At 55.2% G+C, this 26,939-nt stretch overlaps 1 protein-coding gene across 1 annotated transcript; it reads left to right on the plus strand.

Annotated features, from left to right (window-relative positions):
* Positions 1-544: 544 nt before the first annotated feature.
* LOC142907206 (dual specificity tyrosine-phosphorylation-regulated kinase 4-like) lies at positions 545-16,938 on the plus strand. Its single transcript, XM_076056471.1, has 8 exons — positions 545-687; positions 4,903-5,041; positions 7,742-7,817; positions 8,856-9,028; positions 9,981-10,041; positions 10,926-11,043; positions 11,432-12,039; positions 16,814-16,938. Exons 1-8 carry the CDS (start codon positions 578-580, stop codon positions 16,936-16,938), a joined length of 1,410 nt encoding a protein of 469 aa, XP_075912586.1. The 5' UTR covers positions 545-577.
* Positions 16,939-26,939: the final 10,001 nt, after the last annotated feature.

The raw sequence follows: 26,939 nt of genomic DNA on the forward strand, positions 1-26,939 counted from the left end.
CAACAGAATAATAACTGCCGTACCACTATTGCCAACTACAAACTAACAACAACAATCGCCATTGGCCACTAGGTGGCGGTGACGTCACCACGTTGCTTCTGCCAGGCCATGTGCACCTTGAGGCTACGTGAAGTGTAACCAACAGACCTATGGAGACCCACAGAGACACCCACACAGAGATACCCACAGAGACACCCACACAGAGACACCCACAGAGACACCCAGACCCACACAGAGATACCCACACAAAGATACCCACACAGAGACCCACAGAGAGCTACAGAGACACCCAGACCCACAGAGACACCCGGACCCACAGAGACACCCGGACCCACACAGAGACACCCACAGAGACACCCACACAGAGTCACCCACGCAGAGACACCCACACAGAGACACCCACACAGAGAGACACCCACACAGAGAGTCACCCACACAGAGTCACCCACACAGAGTCACCCACACAGAGTCACCCACACAGAGTCACCCACACAGAGTCACCGTCATCGATTTCGCGACCTTCCACCTCCCGCTCCACAGCCCCTCGATAGCGGCCTGCCAGAGAAGGGAGCTGAAGATGGCCAAGGAGCTGCAGGGCAGGGCCAGCGATGAGCGCTACGGAGTCATCCGGGTCCTCGACACGTTCCAATTCCGCGGGCACAATTGCCTCGTCGTCGAGCTCTTGAAGTACGCGAACCTCCGCTTACCCCCACCCACCCACCCCACCCACCCCACCCACCCACCCACCCACCCACCCCGCCCACCCACGTGCGTGTCCATTGCTCCGCTCGATGGTTTCTTTATTTCGGAATTAATATTGATTTAACGGTTAATCAAGCAACTCAATTCGTCGATTTATCACTTTGAATGAGTTTCACTCGCAGGGCTGTCGCGACCAATGTCATCCTTAATAGGTTTGGTTTGTTTTTTGGGGGGGGTTGGATCGCGTAAATGCATCAATGTCGTGTCGTGAAATCCGCCACCACCCGACACGGCCGACTAGTAAGGGTTCAGTGATGAAGGTTTTTTTGTGGATTAGATCGCCGTTATTTATAAACGTGTCGTTAACCCTCCACCACCCGACACGGCCAATCGGCAAAAATAAAGTGTCACGTTGACAAAAGGCAAAATTCGTTCACTGCTTTAGCCCACCGGTGTGTTGAAGAGTGAACCCACAACGTTTACAGCTTGTTGTCACGCAGACAGAACGTGGCAATTCGTTGGGGTCATCCTGGATTCAAGACTGAATTTTGAAGGGCACATTGATTATATTGGTAAAAAGACAAAAATAAAAGATTGGTTTTCTGTATCGACACAGGCACTGCTTACCCGCCAATGTTCCGTTTGGAATTGATGAAAGCTACCATACCGCCTCTACTTGACTACTGTGACATCGTGTATAAATCAGCCCCAAGTACTGTACTGAAGAAGCTTGATTCCATCTATCACTCGGCCTTAAGATTGACATTGAACTGCCCGTATAGGACTCACCGCTGTGATCTCTACATTGGGTCAAACTGAACATCTCTTAATGTTCGACGGATTGTGCACCAGATATTATTCATTCACGATGTACTTACGAAAAAATCCGCAGACTACCTGCTGGATCTCCTCTCTGCTTCAAAGAACAAATTTGACCTAAGGTCTTCGCTCATTTACCAGCTTTCACATTCCCTATTGCCGTGCAAATACTGGAGGAAGGGCCTTTGCTATCGATGCAAAGGCCCTGCCAATAAACTGCAACTTAAATCACTGCTTATGAGATCTTCACTCAAAACTGCTCTAGAGGAGTTGTACACCCCTAGCTGCCACTGCTATTCAGTGGCCTAAAATAAAATAAAATGTTTCGCTCCGGATAACCGCTGCAAAGTATTATCTGTATTTTGATTTAGCGTGCTGATCTTAAAGGTGCATTTTAAAATGTGATACTCCGACCGATGCTCCTGCTATTGTGGAGTGACTCATGCAGCCAGCTATGGCTCTAGGGTTTGGTGGTACATGTTGTTTATGTAGTTTATTGTAAAAAAATTCGGTCACAGTTTCTATGATCACTGTTACATTGCTTTTATGACTTTATTTTGGTGATTTTGTAAACGTTTTTTTTTGGTTTGGACATGTTTGTTTTGTTGTAGTACGGCGTTAGACTGACGGCCTTAATCTAAAGTTGTCTTGTGGTTGTTGTTTGACTTTGCATCCCACACTGGGATTTTTGCACGCAGCGTTGGTGGTGTGCACGGTGCTTTTTCTGGAATATTTTTGCTGTTTTTTTCCCCATGGATTTTCTGTTTTGCACAGTCAACACACACAAAGTCACCTTAAGATGTTTTTCTTGGTCGTGTTTTTGGTTTTTGTTTGTTGCGGTTGCACCCGATTCAAGACCCGGATGGCTCACGGGGCTATACCAAAATAAATGAAACTGAAACTAGTGTGTAGTGTAAAGTGTAGTGTATAGTGTAGTGTAAAGTGTAGTGTGTATAGTGTAGTGTGTAGTGTAGTGTGTAGTGTATAGTGTAGTGTATAGTAGTCTGTAGTGTATAGTGTAGTGTGTAGTGTATAGTGTAGTGTGTAGTGTAGTGTATAGTGTAGTGTACAGTGTAGTGTAGTGTAAAGTGTAGTGTGTAGTAGTGTAGTGTGTAGTAGTGTATAGTGTAGTGTACAGTGTAGTGTATAGTAGTGTGTAGTGTAGTGTAAAGTGTAGTGTGTAGTAGTGTAGTGTATAGTAGTGTATAGTGTAGTGTATAGTGTAGTGTATAGTGTAGTGTAGTGTATAGTAGTGTAGAGTGTAGTGTATAGTGTAGTGTATAGTAGTGTGTAGTGTAAAGTGTAGTGTGTAGTAGTGTAGTGTATAGTGTAGTGTATAGTGTAGTGTACGTTACATGTTTTTGTTTATTATTTTATTGTTTTATATTTTTATTATTTTATTGTTTTCCTTCTACTACGCGGGGGTGACTTTACCAAAAGAACCAAGAATAATAATTTTATTGTTTTACAATAATTTAATTGTTTTATATTTTTATTATTTTATTGTTTCCCTATCTACGTGGTGGTGACTTTACCGAAAGAACCAAGAATAATAATTTTATTGTTTTACAATAATTTTATTGGTTTATATTTTTATTATTTTATTGTTTCCCTTCTACTACGTGGTGACTTTACCAAAAGAACCAAGAATATGAATCCCTGCAGTCACGAAAGCTTTAAATCGAAAAATCACTAAACTATAAACTATTTTTATTTTTCTATTTAAAGCTTTCGCGACTGCAGCTATTAATATTATTGGTTGTTTCGGTAAAGTCACCGCCACGTAGATAGGGGAAACAAAAAAATAATAAAAATATAAAACAATAAAATTATTATTCTTGGTTCTTTCGGTAAAGCCACCGCCGTCACGTAGATAGGGAAACAATAAAATAATAAAAATATAAAACAATAAAATTATTGTAAAACAATTAAATTATTATTCTTGGTTCTTTCGGTAAAGTCACCGCCACGTAGATAGGGGAATAATAAAATATATAAAATATATAAAACAATAAAATTATTGTAAAACAATAAAATTATTGTAAAACAATAAAATTATTATTCTTGGTTCTTTCGGTTAAAGTCACCACCATGTATTTACGTATCTACGTGGCGGTGACTTTAACCGAAAGAACCAAGAATAATAATTACATAGGGAAACAATGAAAATAATCAAATATATATAAACAATAAAATTCCCACGACGTTTCGACCGCAACGCAAGCAGTCATCATCAGGTGCAAAATCCAACGGCAAGAAACATTTTAAAGGAGTGGCGCTTTGTGTTTATTTATTTTTAAACGTTAGCACCACGGAGAGCGATTTGACAGTTTGTTTAGATGGACGCAGGAAGTCCTCGCGATTCAACGGAAACGCTCCCCACGAATTACACGTTCAAATTTTTTTTTTAAATATATATAATATAGTAATAAAATATTTCCACTGAAAGGTTAGTGAGAAAATTATGAAATGATACATTATTAATAGGTGGGTAATGATGCAACACAAAAAAATAACGCGTGATAAGATGGTAATAAAATGACGGAACAATTGTAAAACAGCAACGAGGATATTGTGATGAAATAAAAATATACCGCTCGTAGAAATCAAAATCGTGAAACGCTGATAATAAAGCAATAATGAAAATAATGCGTTGATTAAATTGCGATGAAATCGTAGCGATAAAACGATGGTGACAAAATAATAAATTATTCTTAGTTCTTTCGGTAAAGTCACGTTGAAGGGAAACAATAAAATAATAAAATATACATAAAACAATAAAAAATATTGTATAAAAATAATTGTATAAATTTTTTTTTTAATTGTTATATATATTTTATTATTTTATTGTTTCCCTTCAACGTGACTTTACCGAAAGAACTAAGAATATGAATTACTGCAGTCATGAAAGCTTTAAATAAAAAAAATTATAAAATAGTTGAAATTACAATAAAATCATTAAATCATTATATTCTTGGTTCTTTCGGTAAAGTCACCACGTTGAAAGGGAAACAATAAAAACTATAAAAATATATATACACGTAAAACAATAAAACTCTCACGACGTCACTTTACCGAAAGAACCAACAATATGAATCACTGCCAGTCACGAAAGCTTCAAATAGAAATTTAACGAAATCACCGTCGTAAAATACTCAACGTCGTTTTGTGGGCGTTGGCTCCGTCAGCGCAAGCAGTGGGGCGTGGCGAGGCCGCGGATGAACACCGGCGGAGCGACGAGGCTTTACACCACTCCCTCCCAACCCCCCCGCAAAACTAACCAAGTGGTACAGTCCGTTTGGGTTTGGGGCCCTGCGGACGTCATCGGAACGGCAAAGGGGTTTTTATTTAACGTCGTCGTTGTTGTCGTTGTGGCCTCAGGAGGAGCCTCAAAGACGTCGTGAGAAAAGGGAGCGCCGGGCGGATCTACCCGAGGCGTCTGAGGGAGTACACCGGGGCCATCCTCGACTTCCTGCTGTACGCCAAGGGGCGGGGCGTCGTCCACGCGGACATCAAGCCGGTGAGCGGGGGGCGGGCCGCGGTGGTGGCCACCTCCCGCCGGGGCGCTCGCTCGGCTGGCGCGGAGGCGGCCACCCCCGGGGCCCACGGTCGACCCGCGGGGGGGTCGACCGTGGGCCCCGTCCGTCTGTGGGTCTCTGTGGGTCTCGATGAGTATGGGTCTCTGTGTGAGTCTCTATGAATATGGGTCTCTGTGGGTCTCTATGAGTATGGGTCTCTGTATGTGTCTCTATGAGTATGGGTATCTGTGGGTCTATGGGTCTCTATGAGTATGGGTCTCTGTAGGTCTGTATGGGTCTCTATGAGTATGGGTCTCTGGGTGTGTATGGGTCTCTATGAGTATGGGTCTCTGTGTGTCTGTATGTGTCTCTATGAGTATGGGTCTCTGTGGGTCTGTGGGTCTCTATGAGTATGGGTCTCTATGGGTCTCTATGAGTATGGGTCTCTGTGGGTCTCTATGAATATGGGTCTCTGTGGGTCTGTGAGTCTCTATGAGTATGGGTCTCTGTGGGTCTCTATGAGTATGGGTCTCTATGGGTCTCTATGAGTATGGGTCTCTGTGTGGGTCTCTATGAGTATGGGTCTCTGTGGGTCTCTGTGGGTCTCTATGAGTATGGGTCTCTGTGGGTGTGTATAGGTCTCTATGAGTATGGGTCTCTGTGGGTGTGTATAGGTCTCTATGAGTATGGGTCTCTGTGGGTCTGTATGGGTCTCTATGGGTCTCTATGTGTCTCTATGAGTATGGGTCTCTGTGGGTCTGTATGAGTCTCTATGAGTATGGGTCTCTGTGGGTCTGTATGGGTCTCTATGAGTATGGGTCTCTGTGGGTCTGTATGAGTCTCTATGAGTATGGGTCTCTGTGGGTCTGTATGAGTCTCTATGAGTAAGGGTCTCTGTGGGTCTGTATGAGTCTCAATGAGTATGGGTCTCTGTGGGTCTGTATGGGTCTCTGAGTATGGGTCTCTGTGGGTCTGTATAGGTCTCTATGAGTATGGGTCTCTGTGGGTACGGGTCTCTCTGGGTCTGTATGGATCTCTATGAGTATGGGTCTCTATGGGTCTCTATGAGTATGGGTCTCTGTGGGTCTCTGTGTGGGTCTCTATGAGTATGGGTCTCTGTAGGTCTGTGTGAGTCTCTATGAGAATGGGTCTCTGTGGGTCTCTATGAGTATGGGTCTCTGTGGGTCTGTGTGAGTCTCTATAAGTATGGGTCTCTATGAGTATGGGTCTCTGGGTGTGTATGGGTCTCTATGAGTATGGGTCTCTGTGGGTCTATGGGTCACTATGGGTATGGGTCTCTGTGGGTCTGTATAGGTCTCTATGGGTATGGGTCTCTGTGGGCCTGTATAGGTCTCTATGAGTATGAGTCTCTGTGGGTCTGTATGCGTCTCTATGGGCCTGTTGAAACACGTGTTTAGAGTGTTTGGGTGCTGTGACAAATGTCCATGCGATGATGATGATGATGCTGCTGCTGATGATGATGCTCATGATGATATCAGCCACTTGGTTGAGCTGCTCTCATTACGTGATGGCCAGGTCGTTTCTGATGAAAGAGCTTCACGGCAGCTCTGCCGGGCCCTTACACCCTGGTAGTGAAATAAAAATAGGTTTTGTGGTTTCTTAAAACGACTTCGAACGGCAACACAAGCGATCTTGATTAGGTGTAAAAAGTAACAAATCACGGAGGTAAATACGACGAGAAGATGAGAGACGAGAATTCAACACAGCTCAGAAAACAATCACGCAAAGCACAACCATCTTCTTTGGTTCTTTCGGTAAAGTCCCCACGTAGAATGAGAATAAAATGATAAAATTACACAATAAAATTCTCACGACGTTTCGGCCACAACGCAAGCGGCCGTCTTCAGGTGAAAGGTACGGACCCGTCGGGACGACAGAGCTTCAATCAACGATGTTAAGATTCGTAGCGACTTTTAAGCTGGTTGGGAGAAGTCGCTACGAATCTTAACATCGTTTATTGAAGCTCTGTCGTCCCGACGGGTCCGTACCTTTCACCTGAAGACGGCCGCTTGCGTTGTGGCCGAAACGTCGTGAGAATTTTATCGCGTTATTTTATTATTTTATTCTCATTCTACCTGGTGACTTTACCGAAAGAACCAAAGAAGATGAATCCTTGCAGTCACGAAAGCTTTAAATAGAAGCACAACCAGTCAGGCCAACAACACAGTTAGACACTTACCTGGCGGACCACGAAATTTAACACTCTTCTGAAATTCGTGATCCGTCGGGTAAGTGTCTAACTGTGTTGTTGGCCTGACTGGTTTGTGCTTCACGTAATGTTTTTCCTAGGTTTGTTGAATTCTCGTCTCTCATCTTCTTGTTGTGATTTGGTTTTTTACTTTACACCTGATGAGGATCGCTTGTGCTGTGCGTCGAAACGTCGCGATTGATTTATTTCAATATAATTTTACGGTATTCCTACACACGTGACTTTACCGGAAACAAACAACGAGCGATTTACACGGTCACGAAAGCTTTAATTCTTCATTGACTTCGAACGGGTCTCAGGCACGTGGCCCGTGTCACAAGTCGGGGTGGGGGGTGGGGTGTGGCGGGCGGGGAGGGCTGCCCGTGTGGGTGTAAATGCGTCACCTCGCGTGATCGACCCACTGCTGGCTGGACGCTCCTGCCGTAACCTCCGAGCGTGGAATCCCTTCCCCCGTCTCTGCTCTTTGTTCCAGGACAACATTCTGCTCACCGCGGACGGCAAAGTGAGGGTCAACGACTTCGGATGCAGCTTCTACCTGAAGTATAAAAGTGAGCGAGTGGGGCTTTTGCGTGCGTGGAGTTTTTTATATATATATATTTTTTGCTCGGAGGTTATCTCGCGTCGACGTCATCGTTGCGTTTGTAATTCTAGACTTGAAGCTTTCGTGACTGCAAGGATCCATACTCTTTGGTTCTATTCGGTAAAGTCACGTAGGTAAAATAAATAAAACAACAAAAATCACGACGTTTCGGCCACAACACAAGCGGCCTTCATCAGGTGAAGGGACCAGGCTGTCTGGAGGACAGCGCTGGAGTGGAACACAGCCACGCTCAGACCACGGACCTTTAAGCTGTGTGCGAGGAAACAAGGTGCCTTGACAAAGGAATTAGCATAACAAATTAGCATTTGATTGGCCGACTTAGCATAGAGGTGGTGTACGTGCGGGTGCACATACCGGTTGGCGCGAGACAGCCTGATCCCTTCACCTGATGAAGGCCGCTTGTGTTGTGGCCGAAACGTCGTGATTTTCGTCGTTTTATTTTTTTACCTACTACGTGACTTTACCGAACAGAACCAAAGAGTACGGATCCTTGCAAGTCACGAAAGCTTTAAATCTAGAAATGCAAACGTTGTTTTGAATTGGAATTAAGAAAGTCAAGCCAGGTCGCGTCCTTTAAGCCAACAGAACACCTAAAGTGCAGCCAGCTGGTGAGGTTCAGCGTCACGTGGGCAGGACGCGGCCAATCGATTCGTCGCTTGCACAGCGGTAACCGGTGCGCTGGAGTTGTGAACCCGCTACGACGTTTACAATTCGAGCGCTTGCAGCCGAGCATCATCATCGTCGTCATCATCATCGTCATCATCATCGTCATCATCATCATCATCGGGCGGGCAGCCAGAGTACGCGGTCCAACCCGAAATAAAAACACTCGCCATCCGCCGTGACGTATCGGTCGCAGAAGCCGACCACGCGTTTAACCGACCGAGAGAAAAAACTGTTCCACCCGTGTCGCTGTTGACGGAGGGACCACTTTGTAGTCATCGTCGTTGTTGTTGTTGTTGTCGTTGTTGTTGTTGTTGCTCAGCCCAAACCGTGGGCGGGACGTTGCCCTACATGGCCCCGGAGCTGCTGCTGGGCTACCGTGTCACCTGCGCCGTGGACATGTGGGCCCTGGGCTGCACCGTGGCCGAGTTGGCCACCGGCAAGGTGCTCTTCAATTCACAGACCTACAAAGACCACCTGCACCGCTGCATCGAGGTACGGGCGGGTGGGTGGGTACGGTGGGTATGGTGGGTTGGTACGGTGGGTATGGTGGGTGGGTACGGTGGGTATGGTGGGTGGGTGGGTACGGTGGGTATGGCGGGTGGGTACGGTGGGTACGGTGGGTCTGTATGGTGGGTGAGCGGGCGGGCAGGTCTCTATGGGTATGGGTCTCTGTGGGTCTGCACAGAGACCCATCCTCATAGAGACCCCGTAAAGACCCATAGAGTTGTATTCCCTCCCATAGCCACAAACACCAGCGAGGAATATCCGAACTGGTCCTGGGCCTATCATAGGTTGAGTCAGCCTCAAACGAGTACCTGGCGTAGCGGTGTGTAGTAAACATTTTATACTGGGGGAGACAAAGGTGGCCGGGCGTGGCCCTGGGCACCCACCCCCTCGTGTGCCGTTCCGGCCTTCATAGGTGCCGCTCGCTACTAGCAGCGCTTGCCCCAGCGATGAGATGAGGCTAATACGTGGAGCGGGGGAATTGATGTCTCTTTGTACACAGTGCCGGCCTTCATAGGTGCTGCTCGCTGCTAACAGCACTTTCCCCAAGCAATCAGAGAAGGCTAAGACTAGGAGGGAGGGGATTGTTATACTGGTAGGAACGAAGTTGTAAACTGAGTGTACCAGCCTGCAATAGATTAATGTGTCCGTCCGTCCGTCCCCTTTCAATACTTTAACAAAGTGAAATCTCGTGCTGTTGGGGTGTAAAATAAAATTGCGCAAAATTCCAATGTTCCTACCAGCCCACCCTGCAGGGACCTGTTCTTTGGCCACAGTGCTGGCCTCCACACGAGCTGCCTCCGCCACTACTCACCGCTGACTGACGGCACTTGCCCCAATGGGCCCGCTGAGGCTACACCGGCTGTAACTGTCCCCCCCGCCTCCTCCTCCTCCTCCTCTACCTCCTCCTCTTTTTGTCTTCGTCGGAAATCGTGCGCAGATGCTGGGCATGCCCCCGAATAAGATGGTGGACGAAGCCCCTTACAGGAAAAATTACTTTGGTGAGTTGAAGGGCTCGGGCAGGCTGACGCTAGCGATGTAACCCATTCCGTTTTGTTAGGTGGGGTGGGGGGGGTGGTGGCAGTGAGGCTCTTATAGGGGTGGGTGGGTGGGTGAGTGAGAGGGTGGGTGAGTGTGTATGTAGGTGGGGTGAGTGGGTGTGTAGGTGGATAGGAAGGTGGGTGGTTAAGTGGATGAGTGGGTATGTAAGTGGGTGAGTGGGTGTGTAGGTGGATAGGAAGGTGGGTGGTTAAGTGGATGAGCGGGGTGTGTAAGTGGGGTGAGTGGGTGTGTAGGTGGATAGGAAGGTGGGTGGTTAAGTGGGTGAGTGGGTATGTAAGTGGGGTGAGTGGGTGTGTAGGTGGATAGGAAGGTGAGTGGATAAAGTGGATGAGTGGGTATGTAAGTGGGTGAGTGGGTGTGTAGGTGGATAGGAAGGTGGGTGGTTAAGTGGGTGAGTGGGTATGTAAGTGGGGTGAGTGGGTGTGTAGGTGGATAGGAAGGTGGGTGGTTAAGTGGATGAGCGGGTATGTAAGTGGGGTGAGTGGGTATGTAGGTGGATAGGAAGGTGGGTGGTTAAGTGGATGAGTGGGTATGTAAGTGGGTGAGTGGGTGTGTAGGTGGATAGGAAGGTGGGTGGTTGTGGGTGAGTGGGTGAGTGGGTATGTGAGTGGGTGAGTGGGTGAGTGGGTACGTAAGTGGGTGAGTGGGTGTGTAGGTGGATAGGAAGGTGGGTGGTTAAGTGGATGAGTGGGGTGTGTAAGTGGGGTGAGTGGGTGTGTAGGTGGATAGGAAGGTGGGTGGTTAAGTGGGTGAGCGGGGTCTGTGGGCCACGTGGTGGTTGGTGACTCTGCGCGCGTCTCTCTGTCTCTCTGTCTCTCTGGAGACTCTGAGGGACTCCCCGACAACCTGTCCAAGCTGAGGCCACCGGGAAGTATCCCCCTGCACCGCGTTCTGTGGGGCCGTCACCCTCAGCTGGTGGACTTCGTCAGCCGCTGTCTGCAGTACGAAGCACGCTCACCCTCTCGCTCACCCTCTCGCTCACCCTCTCGCTCACCCTCTCGCTCACCCTCTCGCTCACCCCCCCGCTCACCACCCCATACCTGTCAACAGCTTATCGGTGCCCTGCCTCGCTGCAGACCCAATTTCAGAACTCATCGGTCACCCCCCGTGCCCCCTTATAAATCTCAGCGTTCATCCTACAAAGTCCCATCGCAAGGGAGAAACACAAACACAAATGGACACGAATTTTTTTGTTGTTGCTGCCCGAATTGAAACGGTTGCACTGTCAAATCATCTCACCATGCCCCTCTCACCACGTGTGCGCCTCCCCCCTCCCTCCTTCCCTCCCTCCTTCCCTCCCTCCTTCCCTCCCCGTGTCCCTCCCAACAGATGGGATCCGAAACTCCGGATGACGCCTAAGAAGGCGCTGGCTCACAGCTGGCTCCAAACCATCATCACCACCACCACCACCACGAGCAGCACCCCCACCACCAGCAGGGCCACGCCCACCACCAGCAAGGCCACTCCCACCGCCAGCAAGGCCACTCCCACCGCCAGCAGGGCCACTCCCACCGCCAGCAAGGCCACTCCCAACGCCAGCAAGGCCACTCCCACCGCCAGCAAGGCCACGCCCACCGCCAGCAGGGCCACTCCCACCGCCAGCAAGGCCACTCCCAACGCCAGCAAGGCCACTCCCAACGCCAGCCAGGCCACTCCCACCGCCAGCAGGGCCACCCCCACAACCAGCAGGGCCACCCCCACCGCCAGCAGGGCCACCCCCACCGCCAACAAGGCCACGCCCACCGCCAGCAGGGCCACGCCCACCGCCAGCAGGGCCACGCCCACCACCAGCAGGGCCACTCCCACCGACAGCAAGGCCACTCCCACCGCCAGCAAGGCCACTCCCACCGCCAGCAAGGCCACCCCCACCACCAGCAGGGCCACGCCCACCACCAGCAGGGCCACGTCCACCACCAGTAGGGCCACGCCCACCACCAGCAGGGCCACCCCTACCACCAGCAGGGCCACTCCCACCACCAGCAGGGCCACGCCCACCACCAGCAGGGCCACCCCCACCCACACCGAGGCCACCCCCACCCACACCGAGGCCACCCCCACCCACACCGAGGCCACCCCCACCCACCAGCGAGGCCACCCCCACCACCAGCGAGGCCACCCCCACCACCAGCGAGGCCACCCCCACCACCAGCGAGGCCACCCCCACCACCACCGAGGCCACCCCCACCCACACCGAGGCCACCCCCACCCACACCGAGGCCACCCCCACCCACACCGAGGCCACCCCCACCCACACCGAGGCCACCCCCACCCACACCGAGGCCACTCCCACCGCCAGCAGGGCCACCCCCACCACCACCGAGGCCACCCCCACCCACACCGAGGCCACCCCCACCCACACCGAGGCCACTCCCACCGCCAGCAAGGCCACGCCCACCACCAGCAGGGCCACTCCCACCGCCAGCAAGGCCACGCCCACCGCCAGCAAGGCCACTCCCACCGCTAGCAAGGCCACCCCCACCACCAGCAGGGCCACGCCCACTGCCAGCAGGGCCACTCCCACCACCAGCAGGGCCACTCCCACCGCCAGCAAGGCCACTCCCACCGCCAGCAAGGCCACGCCCACCACCAGCAGGGCCACTCCCACCGCCAGCAGGGCCACCCCCACCACCAGCAGGGCCACCCACACCACCAGCAGGGCCACCCCCACCACCAGCAGGGCAACCCCCCACCACCAGTAGGGCCACCCTCACCACCAGCAGGGCCACCCACACCACCAGTAGGGCCACCCACACCTAGGCCACCCCCACCACCAGCGAGGCCACCCCCACCCACACCGAGGCCACCCCCACCACAAGCGAGGCCACCCACACCGAGGCCACCCCCACCACCAGCGAGGCCACCCCCACCCACACCGAGTCCACCCCCACCACCAACGAGGCCACCCCCACCACCATCGAGACCACCCCCACTACCAGCGAGGCCACGCCCACCACCAGCGAGGCCACCCCCACCAACACCGAGGCCACCCCCACCGCCAGCGAGGCCACACCCACCGCCAGCGAGGCCACGCCCACCGCCAGCGAGGCCACCCCCACCACCAGCGAGGCCACCACCAGCAGGGCCTCCCCCACCACCGCCACCACCACTCCCATCATCATCTACATCCGGCCCATCACCATCAACTGGGCCACCACCAGCAGCTGGGCCACCACCACCACCATCCGGGCCACCACCACCAGCTGGGCCGACACCACCAGCTGGGCCACCACCACCATCAGCAGCAGTGGCGGCACCACTCCTGTGCAGGGCTCTGCAGCTGCTGAGCCACAGTGAGCCTCTCTCTCTGTGTACCTTGCCTGGTACGCAGGAGGTTGTGGGTTCAATCCCGACCCTGATGAGATGTTAACTACCTCGCCTGGTACACAGGAGGTCGTGGGTTCAATCCTGACCCTGATGAGATGTTAACTACCTCGCCTGGTACGCAGGAGGTCGTGGGGTCGATCCCGACTGACGATGCCTGGCTGCTGCTGCTGCTGTATATTTGCAGTCTGCGTCTCTCTCTTTCTCTCATCATCATCACGGTGGCTAGGAGATGTTAACTCCCTTGCCTGGTACGCAGGAAGTCGTGGGCTCGATATCATCACGGTGATGATGACGATGATGACGACGATGACGACGATGATGACGATGATGATGATGATGGTGATGACGATGATGACGATGATGATGCGCTGCTGTGGTGCTGCTGCTTCTCTCCACAGAGCGGAGCCGGAGGAGAAGCTCCAATCACCATCGCCGTCATCATCGCCGTCATCACCATCATCATCATCGCCATCGTCATCATCACCGCTCACCACCGTGGGCCCAGCTGTGGCAGAAGCCTGATGAGAGGACGCCAGAACTGATACCGAGATTGGACTGGACACCACACTCACCACCGTCACCACACTTACCACACTCACCACCCACACTCACCACCCACACTCACCACACTTACCACACTCACCACCCACACTCACCACCGTCACCACACTTACCACACTCACCACCCACACTCACCACCGTCACCACACTTACCACACTCACCACCCACACTCACCACCCACACTCACCACCGTCACCACACTTACCACACTCACCACCCACACTCACCACCCACACTCACCACACTTACCACACTCACCACCCACACTCACCACACTTACCACACTCACCACCCACACTCACCATACTTACCACCCACACTCACCAGACTCACCACACTCACCACCCACACCACCCACACTCACCACCCACACTCACTACACTCACCACCCACACTCACCACCCACACTCACCACCCACACAACACTCACACTCACCACACTCACCACCCACACTCACCACCCACACTCACCACCCACACTCACCACACTCACCACCCACACTCACCACCCACACTCACCACACTCACCACCCACACGCACCACCCACACGCACCACCCACACTCACCACACTCACCACCCACACTCACCATACTCACCACCCACACCACCCACACTCACCACCCACACTCACCACACTCACCACCCACACTCACCACACCCACCACACTCACACTCACCACACTCACCACCCACACTCACCACCCACACTCACCACCCACACTCACCACCCACACTCACCACCCACACAACACTCACACTCACCACCCACACTCACCACCCACACTCACCACCCACACTCACCACACTCACCACCCACACTCACCACCCACACTCACCACCCACACTCACCACCCACACTCACCACCCACACTCACACTCACCACACTCACCACCCACCACACTCACACTCACCACACTCACCACCCACACTCACCACCCACACTCACTACCCACACTCACCACCCACACTCACCACCCACACAACACTCACACTCACCACCCACACTCACCACACAATGGACTACAGCTTGCCTAGCCACGCGCGCGTGTGAAGAGTTAGGATAGAGATATTATAAATAAGTTATAATGTAATCATGTGTACATATATATCTAGACATTTGTTTGATTATCGATTGTTGTTAATAAATAAGCGGACTCAACATAACGTTGCAATTGTGTTTGTTGTGGCGAGTTGCTGCTGCCTGGGTCTAAGGTGACTTGGGTTCAGATGTTGACTACCTCGCCTGGTACGCAGGAGGTCGTGGGTTCGATCCCGACCCTGACGAGATGTTGACTACCTCGCCTGGTACGCAGGAGGTCGTGGGTTCGATCCCGACCCTGACGAGATGTTAACTACCTCGCCTGGTACAGAGGAGGTCGTGGGTTCCATCCCGACCCTGACGATGCCTGCTGCTGCTGCTGTATTCGAAGTCTGCCCAGCTCTGTGTCTCATCAGCAGAAGCAAGAGACAGGCTCTGCTTGAACCAATGGTGGTGAACTGCCCAGGTGTTTGTCGTCAGATGCACCTAGCCTGGCACAGCAGTACAACCCATGGCACCCGCTGCGTCTGTCCCGTGACCTCCTCCTGCACCTAGCCTGGCACAGCAGTCAACCCATGGCACCTGCTGGGTCTGTCACGTGACCTGCCAGCAGCGACCCTTTGACACTTCACGTGGCCTCAGAGTGCATGCACCTAGCCAATACAAAGCGCCGTGGTGACGTCACAAGGGGGGCACGTCACTGAGTTGCATTGAATGAGTTCTGCACGGACGGCTTACCTAACCTATCCACACTACAAATTGCAATCATTCACTGGCTACTCCCATAGACTTCTATAGGATTTACGTCAGCCTTTCCGCCACATTTCCTACATGACATAAGCACCTTTACTTATCCACACAGCCCCGTGGTGACCAAGAGCGGCTACCTGGACCTCTCTCTCCCCACCACCCACCCACCACCCACCCACCGTGGTGACCAAGAGCGGCTACCTGAACCTCTCTCTCCCCACCACCCACCCACCACCCACCCACCATGGTGACCAAGAGCGGCTACCTGAACCTCTCTCTCCCCACCACCCGCCTACCCACCCACCACCCACCGTGGTGACCAAGAGCGGCTACCTGAACCTCTCCCCACCACCCACCCACCACCCACCCACCGTGGTGACCAAGAGCGGCTACCTGAACCTCTCTCTCCCCACCACCCACCCACCACCCACCCACCGTGGTGACCAAGAGCGGCTACCTGAACCTCTCCCCACCACCCACCCACCACCCACCCACCGTGGTGACCAAGAGCGGCTACCTGAACCTCTCTCTCCCCACCACCCACCCACCACCCACCCACCGTGGTGACCAAGAGCGGCTACCTGAACCTCTCCCCACCACCCACCCACCACCCACCCACCGTGGTGACCAAGAGCGGCTACCTGAACCTCTCTCTCCCCACCACCCACCCACCACCCACCCACCGTGGTGACCAAGAGCGGCTACCTGAACCTCTCCCCACCACCCACCCACCACCCACCCACCGTGGTGACCAAGAGCGGCTACCTGAACCTCTCTCTCCCCACCACCCACCCACCACCCACCCACCGTGGTGACCAAGAGCGGCTACCTGAACCTCTCCCCACCACCCACCCACCACCCACCCACCGTGGTGACCAAGAGCGGCTACCTGAACCTCTCTCTCCCCACCACCCACCCACCACCCACCCACCGTGGTGACCAAGAGCGGCTCCCTGAACCTCTCTCTCCCCACCACCCACCCACCACCCACCCACCGTGGTGACCAAGAGCGGCTCCCTGAACGAGTCCCCAGCGGGCGTCTGGACCCGCCGCTGGCTGTGCGTGCGGTGGCCGTTTGAGCTCCTCACCAACGCGGAGAGCGACCGCTGTGAGCGTGGGGCCCTGGACCTCCGGGCTGCACGGTGGGGGGAGGGGTGAGAGTTGAGGGGGAGAGGGGAGGGGGAGAGAGAGGTGAGGGGGGGAGATTGGCGAAAGATGGAGTGTAATGGTTTTCTCACCCCCCCCTCACCCCCCCCCTCACCCCCCTCACCCCCCCTCACCCCCCCCCACCCAGACCCCGTTCACGTTTGTGCTCTGCACACAGCACCGCGGGCTGCTGCTGCTGCAGGCCTCCAGCTCCCGCGACCTGCAGGATTGGCTCTACACATTCAACCCCCTGGCCGCGGGGACTTACAGGTGGACTCCTCACGGGGGTGAACTCACGGGGGTGGACTCACGGGGGGGGTGGACTCAAGGGGGTGGACTCATGGGGGTGGACTCACGGGGGGACTTACAGGTGGACTCACGGGGGTGGAATCACGGGGGGACTTACAGGTGGACTCACGGGGGTGGACTCACGGGGGTGGACTCACGGGGGGACTTACAGGTGGACTCACGGGGGTGGACTCACGGGGGTGGACTCACGGGGGGGGTGGACTAACGGTGAGAGACTCACGGGGAGAGACTCACGGGGGTGGACTCACGGGGAGAGACTCACGGGGAGAGTCTCACGGGGGGAGACTCACGGGGGAGAGACTCACGGTGAGGGTCTCACGGTGAGAGACTCATGGGGGTGGACTCACGGGGGGAGACTCACGGTGAGAGACTCACGGGGGGAGACTCACGGTGAGAGACTCACGGGGGTGGACTCACGGTGAGAGACTCACGGTGAGAGACTCACGGGGGGAGACTCACGGTGAGAGACTCACAGGGGTGGACTCACGGTGAGAGACTCACGGGGGTGGACTCACGGTGAGAGACTCACGGTGAGAGCTCACGGGGGGAGACTCACGGGGGTGGACTCACGGTGAGAGACTCACGGTGAGAGACTCACGGTGAGAGACTCACGGGGGTGGACTCACGGTGAGAGACTCACGGTGAGAGACTCACGGGGGGAGACTCACGGTGAGAGACTCACGGTGAGGGACTCACGGGGGGAGACTCACGGTGAGAGACTCACGGTGAGAGACTCACGGGGGGAGACTCACGGTGAGAGACTCACGGTGAGAGACTCACGGTGAGAGACTCACGGTGAGAGACTCACGGTGAGAGACTCACGGTGAGAGCCTCACGGTGAGAGACTCACGGTGAGAGACTCACGGTGAGAGACTCACGGGGGTGGACTCACGGTGAGAGACTCACGGTGAGAGACTCACGGGGGGGGGGACTCACGGTGAGAGACTCACGGGGGGAGACTCACGGTGAGAGACTCACGGGGGTGGACTCACGGGGGTGGACTCACGGTGAGAGACTAACAGTGAGAGTCTCACGGTGAGAGACTCACGGTGGGAGACTCACAGTGAGAGTCTCACGGTGAGAGACTCACGGTGAGAGACTCACGGGGGGAGACTCACGGTGAGAGTCTCACAGGGGTGGACTCACGGTGAGAGACTCACGGTGAGAGCTCACGGGGGGAGACTCACGGGGGTGGACTCACGGTGAGAGACTCACGGTGAGAGACTCACGGTGAGAGACTCACGGGGGTGGACTCACGGTGAGAGACTCACGGTGAGAGACTCACGGGGGGAGACTCACGGTGAGAGACTCACGGTGAGGGACTCACGGGGGGAGACTCACGGTGAGAGACTCACGGTGAGAGACTCACGGTGAGAGACTCACGGTGAGAGACTCACGGTGAGAGACTCACGGGGGTGGACTCACGGTGAGAGACTCACGGTGAGAGACTCACGGGGGGGGAGACTCACGGTGAGAGTCTCACGGGGGGAGACTCACGGTGAGAGACTCACGGGGGTGGACTCACGGGGGTGGACTCACGGTGAGAGACTCACAGTGAGAGTCTCACGGTGAGAGACTCACGGTGGGAGACTCACAGTGAGAGTCTCACGGTGAGAGACTCACGGTGGGAGTCTCACGGTGAGAGACTCACGGGGGGAGACTCACGGTGAGAGACTCACGGGGGTGGACTCACGGTGAGAGACTCACGGTGAGAGACTCACGGGGGGAGACTCACGGTGAGAGACTCACAGGGGTGGACTCACGGTGAGAGACTCACGGGGGTGGACTCACGGTGAGAGACTCACGGTGAGAGCTCACGGGGGGAGACTCACGGGGGTGGACTCACGGTGAGAGACTCACGGTGAGAGACTCACGGTGAGAGACTCACGGGGGTGGACTCACGGTGAGAGCCTCACGGTGAGAGACTCACGGGGGGAGACTCACGGTGAGAGACTCACGGTGAGGGACTCACGGGGGGAGACTCACGGTGAGAGACTCACGGTGAGAGACTCACGGGGGTGGACTCACAGGGGAGAGACTCACGGTGAGAGACTCACGGTGAGAGACTCACGGGGGTGGACTCACAGGGGAGAGACTCACGGTGAGAGACTCACGGTGAGAGACTCACGGTGAGAGACTCACGGGGGTGGACTCACGGTGAGAGACTCACGGTGAGAGACTCACGGGGGGGGGGACTCACGGTGAGAGACTCACGGGGGTGGACTCACGGGGGTGGACTCACGGTGAGAGACTAACAGTGAGAGTCTCACGGTGAGAGACTCACGGTGGGAGACTCACAGTGAGAGTCTCACGGTGAGAGACTCACGGTGAGAGACTCACGGGGGGAGACTCACGGTGAGAGTCTCACAGGGGTGGACTCACGGTGAGAGACTCACGGGGGTGGACTCACGGTGAGAGTCTCACGGTGAGAGCTCACGGGGGGAGACTCACGGGGGTGGACTCACGGTGAGAGACTCACGGTGAGAGACTCACGGTGAGAGACTCACGGGGGTGGACTCACGGTGAGAGACTCACGGTGAGAGACTCACGGGGGGAGACTCACGGTGAGAGACTCACGGTGAGGGACTCACGGGGGGAGACTCACGGTGAGAGACTCACGGTGAGAGACTCACGGTGAGAGACTCACGGTGAGAGACTCACGGTGAGAGACTCACGGGGGTGGACTCACGGTGAGAGACTCACGGTGAGAGACTCACGGGGGGGGAGACTCACGGTGAGAGTCTCACGGGGGGAGACTCACGGTGAGAGACTCACGGGGGTGGACTCACGGGGGTGGACTCACGGTGAGAGACTCACAGTGAGAGACTCACGGTGAGAGACTCACGGTGGGAGACTCACAGTGAGAGTCTCACGGTGAGAGACTCACGGTGGGAGTCTCACGGTGAGAGACTCACGGGGGGAGACTCACGGTGAGAGACTCACGGGGGTGGACTCACGGTGAGAGACTCACGGTGAGAGACTCACGGGGGGAGACTCACGGTGAGAGACTCACAGGGGTGGACTCACGGTGAGAGACTCACGGGGGTGGACTCACGGTGAGAGACTCACGGTGAGAGCTCACGGGGGGAGACTCACGGGGGTGGACTCACGGTGAGAGACTCACGGTGAGAGACTCACGGTGAGAGACTCACGGGGGTGGACTCACGGTGAGAGCCTCACGGTGAGAGACTCACGGGGGGAGACTCACGGTGAGAGACTCACGGTGAGGGACTCACGGGGGGAGACTCACGGGGGGAGACTCACGGTGAGAGACTCACGGTGAGGGACTCACGGGGGTGGACTCACAGGGGAGAGACTCACGGTGAGAGACTCACGGTGAGAGACTCACGGGGGTGGACTCACAGGGGAGAGACTCACGGTGAGAGACTCACGGTGAGAGACTCACGGTGAGAGACTCACGGGGGTGGACTCACAGGGGAGAGACTCACGGTGAGAGACTCACGGTGAGAGACTCACGGTGAGAGACTCACGGTGAGAGACTCACGGTGAGAGACTCACGGTGAGAGTCTCACGGTGAGAGACTCACGGTGAGAGACTCACGGGGGGAGACTCACGGTGAGAGACTCACGGTGAGAGGCTCACGGTGAAAGACTCACGGTGAGTGACTCACGGTGAGAGACTCACGGGGGGAGGCTCACGGTGAGAGACTCACGGGGGTGGACTCACGGGGGTGGACTCACGGTGAGAGACTCACGGTGAGAGACTCACGGGGGGAGACTCACGGTGAGAGACTCACGGTGAGAGACTCACGGTGAGAGACTCACGGTGAGAGACTCACGGTGGGAGACTCACGGGAGTGGACTCACAGGGGAGAGACTCACGGTGAGAGGCTCACGGTGAGAGACTCACGGGGGTGGACTCACAGGGGAGAGACTCACGGTGAGAGACTCACGGTGAGAGACTCACGGGGGTGGACTCACAGGGGAGAGACTCACGGTGAGAGACTCACGGTGAGTGACTCACGGTGAGAGACTCACGGGGGTGGACTCACAGGGGAGAGACTCACGGTGAGAGACTCACGGTGAGAGACTCACGGTGAGAGACTCACAGTGAGAGTCTCACGGTGAGAGCCTCACGGTGAGAGACTCACGGGGGGAGACTCACGGTGAGTGACTCACGGTGAGAGACTCACGGGGAGAGACTCACGGTAAGAGACTCACGGGGAGAGACTCACGGGGGTGGACTCACGGGGGTGGACTCACGGTGAGAGACTCACGGTGAGAGACTCACGGTGAGAGACTCACGGGGGGAGACTCACGGTGAGAGACTCACGGTGAGAGACTCACGGTGAGAGACTCACGGTGAGAGACTCACGGTGGGAGACTCACGGGAGTGGACTCACAGGGGAGAGACTCACGGTGAGAGACTCACGGGGGGAGACTCACGGTGAGAGACTCACGGTGAGAGACTCACGGGGGTGGACTCACGGGGGTGGACTCACGGGGGGAGACTCACGGGGGTGGACTCACGGTGAGAGACTCACGGTGAGAGACTAACGGTGAGAGACTCACGGGGGTGGACTCACGCCAGAACAGTGACGAGACACGCTGTGGTCTAGCCCCCTCTGAACTCTCTCTGTGACCCCCCCCCACCCACCCCAGGTCCAAGATGGGCAGCCGCCGTCGCTCCAGCGACTTCTCCACCTGAGGCGGCCCCTCCCCCAACCCCCCTAACCCCGCCCCCAAACACTAACCCCGCCCTAGACTCCCCTGGCCCCGCCTCCAAACACTAACCCCGCCCTTAACCCCGATGGCCACTCCCCCAAACACTAACCCCGCCCTAGACTCCCCTGGCCCCGCCTCCAAACACTAACCCCGCCCTTAACCCCGATGGCCACTCCCCCAAACACTAACCCCGCCCTAGACTCCCCTGGCCCCGCCTCCAAACACTAACCCCGCCCTTAACCCCGATGGCCCCTCCCCCAAACACTAACCCCGCCCTAGACTCCCCTGGCCCTGCCTCCAAACACTAACCCTGCCCTTAACCCCGATGGCCCCTCCCCCAAACACTAACCCCGCCCTAGACTCCCCTGGCCCTGCTTCCAAACACTAACCCTGCCCTTAACCCCGCCCTTAACCCCGATGGCTCCTCCCCCAAACACCAACCCCGCCCTCGACTCCCCTGGCCCCTCCCTCAAACACTAACCCCGCCCTCAACTCCCCCGGCCCCTCCCCCAAACACTGACTCCACCCTCAACTCCCAGAGCCCCTCTCCTAACCCCACCCTCAACTCCCCTGGCCCTTCCCTGAAACACTAGCCCCACCCTCAACTCCCCTAGCCCCTCCCCTAAACAGTAGCCCCACCCCCCTAACTATCCTAGTCACGCCCCCACAAACTTTAGGTCCGCCCTTAAACTGCTAGCCCCGCCCCTATACTGTTAGACCCCGCCCCCTGCACGATATGGGAGTCTCGGGGTTAACGAGCATCAGCTGAGCTAGCCAGGGCCTGTTCCATTTGAACCCATCACCACCATCATCACCACCATCATCACCATCATCACCACCATCATCATCATCACCATCATCATCATCATCACAATCACCACCATCATAATCACCACCATCGTCACCACAATCACCACCATCAACATCATCGTCACCACCATCAATCACCACAATCGCCATCATCACCACCACCCCCACTCGTCCTGGAACATCACCCCAAAGCGGCGGAAACTCCCTCGCCTCTCAAACGCCGCACAGATTCCTCAATTCCCGCCTGCCACTTGTAAATATTATCCACGTCGCCACCCCTCCCCACAAGATGCGTGTGGCCGGTGTATACTTGATGTGGTGGTGTGCGTCGGTGGGTCGGGGTAGCTGGTGAGTTGAGTAGGGATGGTGACGTGATGTAGTCTCGTAGCTTCGGGGGGAGGTGTGAGTAGTGGTAGTATACTTGACGTAGTGTGACGGGGCATCGGGCGGGTGGGTGGGAGGGTTATTTATTTGATTGTGATGGCTTCTTAAGTGGGAGCAGCAGAAAGTGTCTATGTGTGTGTCTCTCTGTGGGGAGCGAGTCTCTGTGTGTGTCTCTGTGTGTGTCTGTGTGTGTCTCTATGGGGAGCGAGTCTCTGTGTGTCTCTCTCTGTGGGGAGCGAGTCTCTGTGCGTGTCTGTGTGTGTGTCTGTGTGTGTGCCTCTCTCTGGGGAGCGAGTCTCTGTGTGTGTCTCTCTGTGGGGAGCGAGTCTCTGTGTGTGTGTGTCTCTCTGTGGGGAGCGAGTGCCTGTGTCTCTGTGTGTGTGTGTCTCTGTGGAGAGCGAGTCTCTGTGTGTCTGTGTCTCTCTGTGTGTGTCTGTGTGTGTGTCTGTGTCTATCTGTGTGTATGTCTGTGTGTCTCTGTGGGGAGCGAGTCTCTGTGTGTGTCTGTGTGTGTGTGTGTCTCTGTGAGGAGCGAGTCTCTGTGTGTGTGCCTGTGTGTCTCTGTGTGTCTGTGTCTCTCTGTGTGTGTGTCTGTGTGTCTCTGTGGGGAGCGAGTCTTGTGTGTGTGTCTCTCTGTGGGAAGCAAGTCTGTGTATCTGTGCGGAGCAAGTCTCCGTGTGTCTGTGCGGAGCAAGTCTTCGTGTGTCTCTGTGGGGAGCGAGTCTCTGTGTGTGTCTGTGTCTCTCTGTGTGTGTGTCTCTGTGGGGAGCGAGTCTCTGTGTGTCTCTCTGTGTGTGTGTCTCTGTGCGGAGCAAGTCTCCGTGTGTCTCTGTGGGGAGCGAGTCTGTGTCTGTGGGGAGCGAGTCTCTGTGTCTCTATGGGGAGCGAATCTTGTGTGTCTCTGTGTGTGTCTGTCTCTCTCTGTGGGGAGCAAGTCTGTGTGTGTCTGTGGGAAGCGAGTTTTGTGTGTGTCTATGTGTCTGTGTCTCTGTGGGGAGCGAGTTTTATGTGTCTGTTTCTGCATGTCTGTGTGTCTCTGTGGGGAGTGAGTCTGTGTATCTCTGTGTGTCTCGGTAGGAGGCTGGTATATTTTTGTGCAGCCCATGGGCTTGTAATTACAAACACGCTGTTTCGGCATCGGCGCATCCACACAACATCATGGATGCATGCCGGGTCCAAGCAAGAACATCTGCTGGACTACATAGTGACGGACCAGCAGATGCGAGCCCATGTCCTTGACACCAGGACCTACCGTGGAGCTGATCTGCCCTCTGACCATCGACTAGTCATCTGTAAGATGCTCCTGCCATTCTTCCACTCCGGTGGTGGGTGTACACCCAGGACCCCATTCCAACCTAAAGTGGCCTGGTCTCAGTTATCTGATGAAAGTTGCAATCGAGAATTTCGTCATCGCTTGCGGCTGGGCTTGGCATCGTCCCCCAATCCTCCAGATGTCGAGGGTAAATGGGCGAGGTTTAGGACTGTGACTCATGCAGCTGCAATGGCTGCTTTGAGTGCGGTCCAGACCTCCCCAGAGACCCTGGCTGACAGAGGAGGTGTTCAGGATAGTTGAGACAAAGCGACAGGCCCATTCTAATTGTCTACAGTATCCAAAGTCAGAAAATGAGGAGGCTTACCGCAGCCTTCGCTCGGAGGTTCGGAGAGCCGTGAGGCGCTGCAAGGATGGGTGGTGGTCGCGGGTTGCTGAGGAGATGGAGTCTGCCTCAGTGGCCCGTGATCACAAATCTCTATTTAACTCCATCCAAAAAGTAACCTGCAGCGCCACACCTATTACCATCATTAGGGGAAAAACGGTGAACCAATCTCTGACCCCCAGAAACAGGTTTGCAGATTTGCTGAGCATTTCTGAGGTCCTGGGGGAGGGAAAATCCCTCAGCCAGGAAAACATCGTGGCACAAAGTGAGGATGACCCTGCTGAGGCTGCGGTGCCTCAAATATTGGAAGAAGTCCCCCCCTGTGAGTGGCTGGCTGAGGTGCCATCTGTTGAGGAAGTACTGAAGGCGATCCGGAGTCTGAGACCAGGAAAGGCAGCCGGCAGAGATGATCTCCCAAGCAAAATGCTGAGGGAGGGTGGCGTTTGTGCACAGACTGCCCTATATGACATCATAACAACAGTCTGGACCACTGGACGGGTTCCGCAGGATTGGAATGATGCCCTGGTGGTCCCCCTCTTTAAGAAGGGGGACCGCACAGACTGTAACAACTACAGGGGCATCTCACTCCTCAGTGTGCCGGGAAAGGTCCTGGCAAGGATTATTCAACATCGCCTTGCCAGGCACGCTGAGGAGAGGCTTGCGGAGCCCCAATGCGGTTTCAGGAAAGGGCGGTCCTGCACAGATGCCATATTTTCCACTCCAGTGGCGAATGGCGGTTGTTGTGTGTGTCTGTGTATCTCTGTGTGTGTGTCTGTCTCCATGAGTGCTGTAGTGGTTTGCGCTGTGCCCGTACTACTACGAACCTGGCACTGACCCGCGTTGGATTCCCACCCATACTGGCGAGCGGGAATTTAACTCAGGTGTGTGTGTGCGCGCGTGTACGTGACTAGAGAGGACTGCACTTTAATTTTCCAGCGTTCCCCTCCTCTGCCACACGGGGAGGGGGCAGCTGTCCCTGTGTGTGAGTCTGCTGCTGCTGCTGTGTGGTCCTGTAGCATAGGGGGCACCCCCAGCGGCAGCTGCCCCTGTGTTGTGAGTCAGCTGCTGCTGTGTGGTCTTGTGGCACGCCCAGTGGCAGCTGTCCCTGTGAGTCTGCTGCTGCTGCTGTGTGGGTCCTATAGCCTAGGGGGCACCCCCAGCAGCAGCTGTCCCTGTGTGTGAGTCTGCTGCTGCTGTGTGGTGCTGTAGCCTAGGGGGCACCCCCAGTGACAACTGTCCCTGTGTGCGAGTCTGCTGCTGCTGCTGTGTGGTGCCGTAGCCTAGGGGGCACCCCCAGTGACAGCTGTCCCTGTGTGTGAGTCTGCTGCTGTGTGGTGCCTATAGCCTAGGGGCACTCCAAGTAGCAGCTGTCCCTGTGTGCGAGGCTGCTGTGTGGTGCTGTAGCCTAGGGGGCACCCCCAGAGGCAGCTGTCCCTGTGTGTGAGTCAGCTGCTGTGTGGGTCCTATAGCCTCGGGGCACCCCCAGTGGCAGCTGCCCCTGTGCATGAGCCATCTGCTGCTACTGCCATGTGGCGGTAATGATGATGGTGGTGGTGGTAATGCTGATGATGGTGCCTGAGATGATTGCAGGCTGCTGCACCACTGCTGCTGTGTCTGTCGCTATGACCGCGTTGGTGTCTCTCTGTCCGTGTCTGTAGCGAAACTCAATAAACAACGTAGCCAACACCACCGGCGCGCGTGTGTGTGTGTGATATCCATGCGTGTGTGTGCGTGTGCGATAGCCACGGGACATACCCAGCAGGTGCCATGGGTTCACTGCTGTGCCAGGCTAGGTGCACTTGAAGGTCACGAGGCAGACCCAGCAGGTGCCGTGGGTTGACTGCTGTGCCAGGCTAGGTGCATGAGGAGGAGGTCACGGGGCAGACCCAGCAGGTGCTACGGGTCGACTGACTGGCCGATGCACCACCTGTGCCCCCTACTGTGACACACACAACAACACCGACACACATAGCTTCGTGATAGACTGCAAGAGAATATTTTGGATGATGATGATGATCGTGAGCCCCACACGCAGAGACCCATAGAGATAGACAGAGACCTATAGAGACCCATAGAGACATACAGAGACCCATAGCGATAGACAGAGACCCATAGAGACACACAGAGATCCAGAGACACACAGAGAGACACACACAGAGACCCACAGACT

The sequence above is a fragment of the Petromyzon marinus genome, chromosome 75 (assembly GCF_048934315.1).
Source record: "Petromyzon marinus isolate PM22_M1 ecotype Great Lakes invasive population chromosome 75, UKy_Petmar_22M1.pri1.0, whole genome shotgun sequence".
NCBI classification, from domain to species: Eukaryota; Metazoa; Chordata; class Hyperoartia; order Petromyzontiformes; family Petromyzontidae; genus Petromyzon; species Petromyzon marinus.